General features: G+C 40.3%; 1 protein-coding gene across 4 annotated transcripts in view; it reads left to right on the forward strand.

Moving 5' to 3' along the window:
- Window positions 1-9,804, forward strand: part of LOC116577342 (cilia- and flagella-associated protein 251-like) — a 34,924-nt gene extending 25,120 nt beyond the window's left edge. For all 4 annotated transcript variants that reach the window (XM_032320389.1, XM_032320388.1, XM_032320387.1 and 1 more), the window contains one exon: window positions 9,504-9,804. In XM_032320389.1, the coding sequence (XP_032176280.1) occupies window positions 9,504-9,554 (51 nt within the window). In that variant the 3' untranslated portion in view covers window positions 9,555-9,804. The remainder of the gene's footprint in view (window positions 1-9,503) is intronic.
- Window positions 9,805-11,087: the final 1,283 nt, after the last annotated feature.

Genomic DNA, 11,087 nt, shown 5'->3' on the forward strand with positions numbered 1-11,087 from the left:
ACGTCATGAGACTGCCTTTCAGTACCATGTTTGCATTAGTTTAAATACTGCTCTCACCAAGAAAAAACATCTCAAAAACGTGACCCATGTGGCAGTAAGCAGACCCTGGAAAGACACTTGTTTACAGTTTGAAAGCTGGAATAAGAAGGCAGCGCATGTCTTCACTGGACTCAGCTAGGAACGTGTGCACAGGGAGAGTCAGATTTTTGCCACTCGGCATTTGCACGTGTCTGCAAACCATCATGAAGGGGCCACAAGGGTTGATTTTGGGGTTATAAATTGTAGCGAGTAGGTGAGTTTGCAAATACAGAATCCGCAAGCCATGACAATGCCTTGTATGAAAGTAGAGCAGCTCTTAGGAAGAACTTGATGGCCTCTCTTGACCAGTGATTGTTTTTTGACCCTCCTGTGTTCAGGGCAGAAAAGGTGAGCCCGAGGATCTTCTAAGTGTCGTTAGAGAAGGGGGCAGCAAACTTGCTGTATCACATGGCAAATGAAGGCATTTCTCTGATTGATTCATTCACTGTACATTCATTGTGGGGCTCCACTCACCTCTCTGGGTTCTTTCTACACTTCGTCTCCAAGACATTGCCTAAGAAAGATGGCTCTTGTGCCTTATTTTATGTAGCACAGATTTCATGAGGTGTCTGGGGCATGTCTGTGTACAGTACTTAATTTCTACTGATGGGAAAATAGTTTATGGAAAAAGTTTATAGTTATAAGACTGGGATAATTATTTTGTGATATCTTACAACCGGAGCATGCTTTTGCACAAGACAGACATTAGTCTCTTTTATCAGTCTCTGAAACCTCGGTAAGAGAAGTTGAACAGATATAAACAAGTGGTTAAACACTTTTTCATTTGCTTGAAGCAAACAGTTTAATGAACCCCGTGCACAGCCCTTCACTTGCTCCTAGCAAACCTTCAGAGGTTCAGAATGGCCTGCACCATGGCAATTCATGGGGAAGAGATTTCCTAGTGATTGGTTTTTTGATTTTTATCTTTTTTCCTACTGTAAATCAATGTAATTTATAAAACATGCCATACTGACAAATTGTTTTATATTTATCACCAACGTAATGTGTAATCTGTCTTCTAAAAGGCAGACCTTCAACAAGCTCATGGGAAAATTTAGCCAGTCAATCATTCATTTGAATTTAACACGAATACTTTCCATGACAATGGAAGGGAAGCTGGTTGTCTGGGACATCCACTGCCCACCATAGCCTACCTCCGCCTCTGTGGGCTTTCCTCAAATCACACCTTGTAAATTGGTCCATTTTCAGAAAGAGGGCATCACTTGTGCCCTCTACGGTGGATCTGTAATTAACTTAATAAAAAAGCAGCAATCAGTAATTATGAAAGTATATTATAACCCTTTTGGATGTATACACATATTTTGTATATGCAGTGAATATTTCTGGAGAAAGTCCTTATTAACTGGGAATGTTTGGTGCCTCTGAGGAAATGAACAGAGAAGCGGGATCAAGGGTGGGGGTGGCTTCACCTCTTCTCATGATCTCATTTGTACTAATTGGTTTGCTTTTTTAAAAAAATATTTTTATAAACATATAATGCATTATTAACCCCAGGGGTACAGTTCTGTGAATCCCCAGGTTTACACATTTCCCAGCACTCACCATAGCACATACCCTCCCCAATGTCCCAAACCCCACCACCCTCTCCCTCCCCCCCACCCCCAGCAAATCTCAGTTTGTTTTGTGAGATTAAGAGTCTCTTATGGTTTGTCTCCCTCCCGATCCCATCTTGTGTCATTTATTCTTTCCTACCCCCCAAAGCCCCCACGTTGCATCTCCACTTCCTCATATAGGGGAGATCATATGAGAGTTGTCTTTTTTTCCAACTGATTTATTTTGCTAAGCATAATACCCTCTAGTTCCATCCATGTCATCGCAAATTGCAAGAATTCATTTCTTTTGATGGCTGCATAGTATGCCATTGTGTATATATATATATATATATACACCACATCTTCTTTATCCATTCATCTGTTGATGGACATCTAGGTTCTTTCCATAGTTTGGCTATTGTGGACATTGCCACTATAAACATTTGGGTGCACATGCTCTTCGGATCACTACGTTTGTATCATTAGGGTAAATACCCGGTAGTGCCATTGCTGGGTTGTAGGGTAGCTTTATTTTCAAATTTTTGAGGAACCTTCATGCTGTTTTCCAGATTGGTTGCTCCAGCATGCATTCCCACCAACAATGTAGGAGGGTTCCCCTTTCTCTGCATCCTCGCCAGCATCTGTCATTTCCTGACTTGTTAATTTTAGCCATCCTGACTGGTGAGAGGTGCTATTTCATTGTGGTTTTGATTTGTATTTCCCTGATGCCGAATGATGTGGAGCACTTTTTCATGTGTCTGTTGGCCACCCGGATGTCTTCTTTGTGGAAATGTCTGTTCATGTCCTCTGCCCATTTCTTGATTGGATTATTTGTTCTTTGGGTGTTGAGTTTGCTAAGCTCTTTATAGATTTTGGATACTAGCCTTATATCTGATACGTCGTTTGCAAATATCTTCTCCCATTCTGTCAGTTGTCTTTTGGCTTTGTTAACTGTTTCCTTTGCTGTGCAAAAGCTTTTGATCTTGATGAAATCCCGATAGTTCATTTTTGCCCTTGCTTCCCTTGCCTTCGGCGATGTTCCTAGGAAGAAATTGCTGTGGCTGAGGTCGAAGAGGTTGCTGCCTGTGTTCTCCTCAAGGATTTTGATGGATTCCTTTCTCACTCTGAGTTCCTTCATCCATTTTTAGTCGATTTTCATGTGTGGTGTAAGGAAATGGTTCAGTTTCATTTTTCTGCCTGTGGCTGTCCAATTTTCCCAACACCATTTGTTGAAGAGGCTGTCTTTTTTCCATTGGACATTCTTTCCTGCTTTGTCAAAGAAAATATATAATATAATATATATTAGCTGACTATAGAGTTGAGGGTCTATTTCTGGACTCTCTATTTTGTTCCATTGATCTATGTGTCTGTTTTTGTGTCAGTACCATACTGTTTTTTTTTTTTAAGATTTTATTTATTTGACAGACAGAGAAATCACAAGTAGGCAGAGAGGCAGGCAGAGAGAGAGAGAGAGAGGAGGAAGCAGGCTCCCTGCGGAGCAGAGAGCCCAACATGGGGCTCGATCCCAGGACCCTGGGATCATGACCTGAACTGAAGGCAGAGGCTTTAATCACTGAGCCACCCAGGTGCCCCAGGACCATACTGTCTTGATGATGACAGCTTTGTAACAGAGCTTGAAGTCTGTAATGGCGTTGCCCACAACTTTGGCTTTCTTTTTCAATATTCCTCTGGCTATACGAAGTCTGGTACCATATAAATTTTAGGATTATTTGTTCCACTTCTTTGAAAAAAAATGGATGGGATTTTGATAGGGATTGCATTAAATGTGTAGATTGTTTTAGGTAGCATAGACATTTTCACAATATTTGTTCTTCCACTCCATGAGCAAGGAACATTTTTCCATTTCTTTGTGTCTTCCTCAATTTCTTTCATGAATTCTTTATAGTTTTCTGAGTATGGATCCTTGCCTCTTTGGTTCGGTTTGTTTTCCTAGGTATCTTATGGTTTGGGGCACAATTATAAATGGGATTGACTCCTTAATTTCTCTTTCTTCTGTCTTGTTGTTGGTGTAAAGAAATGTAACTGATTTCTGTGCATTGATTTTATATCCTGACACTTTACTGAATTCCTGTACAAGTTCTAGCCAATGTGGAGTAGAGTCTTTGGGTTTTACACATATAGTATCATATCAACTGCAACGAGTGATAGTTTGACTTCTTCTTTGCTGATTTGGATGCCTTCAACTTCTTTTTGTTGTCTGATGGCTGAGGCTAGGACTTCTAGTACTATGTTGAATATCAGTGGTGATAATGGATATCCATGCCGTGTTCCTGACCTTAGCAGAAAAGCTCTCAGTTTTTCTCTATTGAGAATGATATTTGCAGTTGGTTTTTCATAAATAGCTTTGATGATATTGAGGTATGTGCCCTCTATCCCTACACTTTGAAGAGTTTTGATCAAGAAGGGATGTTGTACTTTGTCAAATGCTTTCTCAGCATCTATTGAGAGTATCATATGGTTCTTGTTCTTTCTTTTATTAATGTTTTTTTTTTATCACATTGATTGATTTGCGGATATCGAACCAACCTTGCAGCCCTGGAATAAATCCCACTTGGTTGTGTTGAATAATCCTTTTAATGTTCTGTTGGATCCTATTGGTTAGTATTTTGGTGAGAATTTTTACATCTCTGTTCATCAAGAGTATTGGTCTGTAATTCTCTTTTTTGATGGAATCCTTGTCTGGTTTTGGAATCAAGGTGATGCTGGCCTCATAAAATGAGTTTGGAACTTTTCCTTCCATTTCTATTTTTTTGGAACAGTTTCAGGAAGTAGGAGTCAATTATTCTTTAAATGTTTGGTAGAATTCCCCTGGAAATCTCTCTGACCCTGGGCTCTTGTTTGTTTGGAGATTTTTGATGACTGTTTCAATCTCCTTACTGGTTATGGGTCTGTTCAGGTTTACTATTTCTACCTGGTTCAGTTGTGGTTGTTTATATGTCTCTAGGAATGCATCCATTTCTTCCAGATTGTCAAATTTGCTGTCGTTGAGTTGCTCATAATATGTTCTTATAATTGTTTGTATATCTTTGGTGTTGGTTGTGATCTCTCCTCTTTCATTCATGATTTCTTTCATTTGGGTCCTTTCTCTTTTCTTTTTGATAAGTGTGGCCAGGGTTTTATCAATCTTATTAATTCTTTCGAAGAACCAGCTCCTAGTTTCATTGATTTGTTCTATAGTTTTTCTGGTTTCTATTTCATTGATTTCTGCTCTGACCTTTGTGATTTCTCTTCTCCTGATGGGTTTAGGCTTTCTATGCTGTTCTTTCTCCAGCTCCTTTAGGTGTAGGGTTAGGTTGTTCATTGGAGAACTTTCTTGTTTCTTGAGGAAGGCTTGTATCGCTATATATTTTCCTCTCTGGACTTCATTTTCTGTGTCACACAGATTTTGAACCATTGTGTTTTCATTATCATTTGTTTCCATGAGATTTTTTCAATTCTCCTTTAATTTCCTGGTTGGCCCATTCATTCTTTAGAAGGATGCTCTTTAGTCTCCATGTATTTGGGTTCTTTCCAAATTTCCTGTTGTGATTGCGTTCTAGCTTCAGAGCAGTGGTCTGAAAATATGCAGGGAATGATCCCAATCTTTTGATACCACTTGAGACCTGATGAATGGCCCAGGATGTCATCTATTCTGGAGAATGTTCTATGTGAACTAGAGAAGAATGTGTATTCTGTTGCTTTGGGATGGAATGTTATGAGTAGATCTGTGATATTTATCTGGTCCAGTGTGTCATTAAGGCCTTTATTTCCTTGTTGATCTTTTGCTTGGATGATCTGTCCATTTCAGTGAGGGGAGTGTTAAAGTCCCCTACTATTTTTGTATTATGGTCGATGTGTTTCTTTGATTTTGTTCTTAATTGGTTTATATAGTTGGCTGCTCCCATGATAGGGGCATAGATATTTAAAATTGTTAGATCTTCTTCCTGGACAGACCCTTTGAGTATGATATAGTGTCCTTCCTTGTCTCTTATTATAGTCTTTGGCTTAAAATCTAATTGATCTGATATAAGGATTGCCACCCCAGCTTTCTTTTGATGTCCATTAGCATGGTAAATTGTTTTCCACACCATCACTTTAAATCTGGTGGTGACTCTGGGTCTAAAATGAGTTTCTCATAAACAACCTATTGATTTTTTTTTAATCCATTCTGATACCCTGTGTCTTCTGATTGGGGCATTTAGTCCATTTACATTCCAGGTAACTATTGAGAGATATGAATTTAATGCCATTGTATTGCCTCTACAGTGACTATTACTATATATTGTCTCTGTTCCTTTCTGGTCTACTACTTTTAGGCTCTCTCATTGCTTAGAGGACCCCTTTCAATATTTTCTGTAGAGCTGGTTTGGTGTTTACAAATTCTTTGTTTTTGTTTGTCCTGAAAGGTTTTTATCTCTCCTTCTATTTTCAATGATAGCTTAGCTGGATATAGGATTCTTGGCTTTATATTTTTGTCATTTAGTGCTCTGAATATATCATGCCAGTTCTTTCTGGCCTGCCAGGTCTCTGTCGATTAGTCTGCTGCTAATCTAATGTTTTTACCATTGTATGTTACAGACTTCTTGTCCTGTGATGCTTTAAGGATTTTCTCTTTGTCTTTAAGACTTGTAAATTTTACCATTATATGACAGGGTGTGGACCTATTCTTACTGATTTTGAGGGGGGTTCTCTCCTGGAACCTCCTGGATTTTGATGCTTTTCCCCTTTGCCATATTAGAGAAAATCTATACTATAATTCTCTCCAATATACCTTCTGCTCACCCTCTTTTTCTTCTTCTTCTTGAATCCCAGAATTATTCTGACATTGTTTCATCTTATGGTATCACTTATCTCTCGATTTCTCCCCTCATGGTCCAGTAGTTGTTTGTCTCTCTTTTTCTCAGCTTCTTTATTCTCTGTCATTTGGTCTTCTATATCACTAATTCTCTCTTCTGACTCATTTATCCTAGCACTGAGAGCCTCCATTTTTTTATTGCACTTCATTAACAGCGTTTTTGAGTTCAACTTGGTTAGCGTTTGTTTTTTTATTTCTCCAGACAGTGTTTCTCTAATAACTTTCATGCCTTTATCAAGCTTGGATAGCACCTTGGGAATCATCATTCTGAACTCTAGATCTGACATATTACCAATCTCTGTATTGATTAGGCCCCTAGCCTTCAGTACTGCCTCTTGTGTTTTGTTTTTGTGTGTGTGTGTGTGTGTGTGTGTGTGTGGTGATTTTTTCCACCTTGTCATTTTAATCCAGATAAGAATATATGAAGGAGCGAATAAAATACTAAAAGGGTGGCAAAGACCACAGGAAAATGTGCTTTAACCAAATCATAAGAGAACCCAAACCATGGGGGGAAGAAAGTGGGTAAAAAGAAGATCAGGAAAAAAAATTAAACAGTAAACAAACAAAAAATATATATTATACTGTTGAATAGAACAGGGACGCCCACTTAATTTTGGGAGTATTTTGGTCTCTTAGAAGAAACCACCTCCCAAAATTTTAAAGAATGAAAAGCATATATAAGGGTAAACACAATGAAGGGATGGAATATGGTTATGAAGATGAAAAATATTTTTAGGTTTCTATAAAAGGAGTTGATAAGGATAAATTGGTTGGGAGAATAAAGTAAAAGAAATTGGAGACAATTTGCTCAGGCTGGAGACTATAACAAAGCCCTGTGCTAGATTTAGGGTGTATTTTGATCTATTAGAACTTGTAACCCATATTATTTTTAGAAGAAAAAACCCTATGTATGAACAAAAATTAAAGTTAGATACAATGAAGGATAAAATATGATTTTAATAATGAAGTTTCCAATTTTTTTTTCTTATGAAAGGTATTGTTAAGAGAAACTAGTTAAAAACGTTAAAAGAGGAGGGGGGTAAAAGTTAAAAAATAATTAGCAGAAGAAAAAAAATAAAATTAAAAAAACTTACTAAGTTTGCAAGACTAAAGAATCATGGGGAGAAAACCATGAATTCCCTGCTTTGCTTCCTCCTTCTCTGGAATTCTGCTGTTCTCTTGGTATATGAACTTGGTCTTTGCTGGATTTCTTGTTGACCTTCTAGGGGAGGGGCATATTATAGTGATTCTCAAGTGTCTTTGCCCAAGGTGGAAGTGCACTGCCTTTATCAGGGGCAAGGTTAAGTTATCCGCTCGGGTTCACTGTCCCTGAATGCTTTCTGTAGAGTTCCAGAGGTCAGGAATGAAAATGGTGGCCTCCCAATCTCTGGCCCAGAGGAGCCGAGAGCTTGGCGCACTACTCCTCAGTGCACCCTCAGAGAAAAGAGCTCAATCACTCCCATCTCCCTGGCCGACAACCTGTGACCAAACTTCTCTGTCTCTGGCACACGGTCCTGCCTGGAGTCTCTGAACCTCGCCAATCCCTGAGTTTTTCCAGGGGGGTCTCCCTGGATCTTGTGGGGTCCCTGCTCACAGAGCAGTGGCCTGTGCCACAGATCACAATAAGGTAACCCCGAGCAGAGAGCTCTCTCCTTGACTCCATCTCTGTAGCTGGCTGGCTTCCCCACTCTAATACCTATGAGCTCTGCAACACTCAGATACCCCCATCCTTCTGTGAGCCCGAGGGACCTGAGGCCCCGCTCTGCTGACATGGGCTTCACCCCGGCTTAGCCTCTGGAGCGATGTCACTCAATGGAGAAGTCTTTTAAAAGTGCTGATTTTGTGCTCCATTGCTCTCCCGCTAGCTGGGAGCCAGCTCCTCCCCCTGCGGTCTATCTCCCCATCGCTTTGGAGTCACTTTTCCGCTGGTCCTACCTTTCAGAAGGTGGTCGATTTTCTGTTTCTAGAATTGCTGCTCTTCTTCTATTCGGTCTCCTGTTGGATTTGTAGGTGTTTGGGATGGTTTGATAAGCTATCTTGCTGATCTCCTGCTATCTGATGTTGTCTCAGCCTGCTACTTCTTCGCCATCTTGACTCCTCCCTGGTTTGCCTTTTTTTTTTTTTCCCCATGTATTACTTTTAAAGAACTCCTTTGTGTTGGTGAAACAAAAACTTGCTTTTTTCCTTCCACACTCATTAGAGTCATTTTAACCATAAATATTATGTACTTCAATTTTAAGGAAATGAAATAACTATATTATTTCTTCTGATTACAAAACAACACTTACCCATTATGAAAATATGAAATACAACAGAACTTTATAAAGTTTGCTGACTGAAGAGGCTGTGGGGGCTCAGAGAGGGTCATTAAAGGCCTTGGTCTCAGACAGAAAAGGGTTCACATTCCAGACGTATCCCTGCCTTGCTGAATGACTCGGGCAAGGGACTTAACTTGGCTGAGCCTCCATTTTTCCAGTGGAGCAGACTTTTAAAAGTTCTGATTTTGTGCTCCATTGCTCTGCCGCTAGCCGGGAGAAAATGGGCATGATAACACTCTCCCTCAGAGTGATTTTATGAGAATTTTTGTGAGACAAGCCACGTAAAACTCTAGCACCTTGTCTGGCACAGGGGAGCTCTAGATGAAATCATCGTTATTAGTATGCTTGAGAAGTTCCTGACAGGGATGGAGGACTCTCCCTCATGACAGGGACCATGTGCATGTGTTTGCTTTTCAAAAGACCTACTTTTTTTTTTTTCATTTAATACAGAGAGCAGTGAGGTCCTGGCATGTCTTTACAAAGAGAAATGCAAGTTGTCCTCACTCGGGGGTGTGGAAAATACAGTAGAAGAATTGCAGCTGATGATGAATCAGCCTTTAATTAGTTGGGGGGCTAGGGCCCAGTGAAGACCAGGCCTGTACTCCCCTCTCTCCATGGTAAATAAAATCCAGCCAGGACCAGGGAGCCCACCAAGGATCTTGAAAACACTTGGCCTGTTTTGCCATTTCTTTCGAGCAGATGGCAGTGAAAGATGTTCTCACCAATTACTCTGCCCACCTGCCTTGCTGATCAATCAGAAACTGCATTTAATCACTTTGCATCTATAAGAGGATCCCCCATCCTGCCCCCCCCCCGCCCACGACCGTGATTAGACTTATGCCAGTACATAATGCCAATCCCCATTTGGGATGGATCTGAGAATTGGAAATAAAAGCCATTATATCACAGGACACTGCCTTTGGCTGTGACCACTGGACAGGGTTTTATATGGCTCTGAGAGCAGTGCCTTCCTGTAAAGTGGATTGTGTGCTTTTGCCAAGATGTGTGCTTTCAGAGGGCTGGTGGATGGACTCTGATGTCCTCTGTGGTCTAGTGGCAAAGAATATCAATCAACGCCCATAGCCACTGCATGTGGCTGATGGGAGAGGGCGGGGAGAGGAGAGCGACACAGAGCGTGTGCTTTGCATTAGGTACCCCTGGGTCCCTGCACAGTCTAGCCACGGGGCCTGATGGGGCTGCCGTGTGTAAGTCAGTCCCCAGCGGTATTTGGGATATACTTGTACTGAAAGATTACTGCTTGTTTCACTGAAATTCAAATTTCATTGGGCATCCTGCATTTTTTATTTGCTAAATCTGGCAACCCCAGGCCGTGAGCAAATTTCTCAAATTCTCTGAGCCTTAGTTTCCCAGATGTAAAGTGGAACGACTGTAAAATCAGCCACAGTGTTAAAGTGAAATTTGTACAACACCTGGATTCCAGAGCTGGACATAAAATGAGCTGTTCAGGAGATGGTACTTACTACTGTTAGTTCCCAAACAGATGTTTTTGTTCATTTCAGCTATATTGTCACAGGTGATAATAGAGGTAACATTAAGTTCTATGATTATACCCTGTCCATTGTTACCTGGTAAAGCAACTTCAGATGAGCTCCATAATGATCCTGTCATTTTCCAAGGCCCCAACAGCTCCCCCCACCGAAAAATCAAACTATCCTCCATACTGCACTCTAAAAGGTGAACTTTGATTGTCAGGTAACTTGTTAATGAATCTAGGGCACCTGGGTGGCTCAGTGGGTTAATACTCTGCCTTCAGCTCTGGTCGTGATCCCAGGATCCTGGGATCGAGCCCGGTATCAGGCTCACTGATCACCAGGCAGCCAACCTCCCCATCTTCCTATACCTGCCTCTTTGCCTACTTGTGACCTCTCTCTCTCTGTGTCAAATAAATTTCAAAAATATTAAATAAATAAATAAATAATAAAAATGAATAGTAAAATAAATTAAAAGTAAAATTAATAAAATAAAAAATAATTTGCAAATAAAATATTAAAAATTATTAAAAATAATAATAAAACTAATAATAAAATAAATAAATTGATAATTGCCCAGGTTACATTTCAAAGCAGAATTTTCAGGACACCCGACTGGTTCAGTGTGTTAACTCAGGTCATGAGGCGGGCGTCCTGGAATGGAATCCCGCATTGGGCTCGCTGCTCAAAGGGGAGTCTGCTTCTCCCTCTGCCTCGGTCCCTCCCCCATACTTGTGCTCTCCATCTCTCTCTGACCAATACGTAAATAAAATCTTTAAAAATTTTTAAGGCA

This window comes from Mustela erminea, chromosome 18 (assembly GCF_009829155.1).
Source record: "Mustela erminea isolate mMusErm1 chromosome 18, mMusErm1.Pri, whole genome shotgun sequence".
Lineage (NCBI taxonomy): Eukaryota > Metazoa > Chordata > Mammalia > Carnivora > Mustelidae > Mustela > Mustela erminea.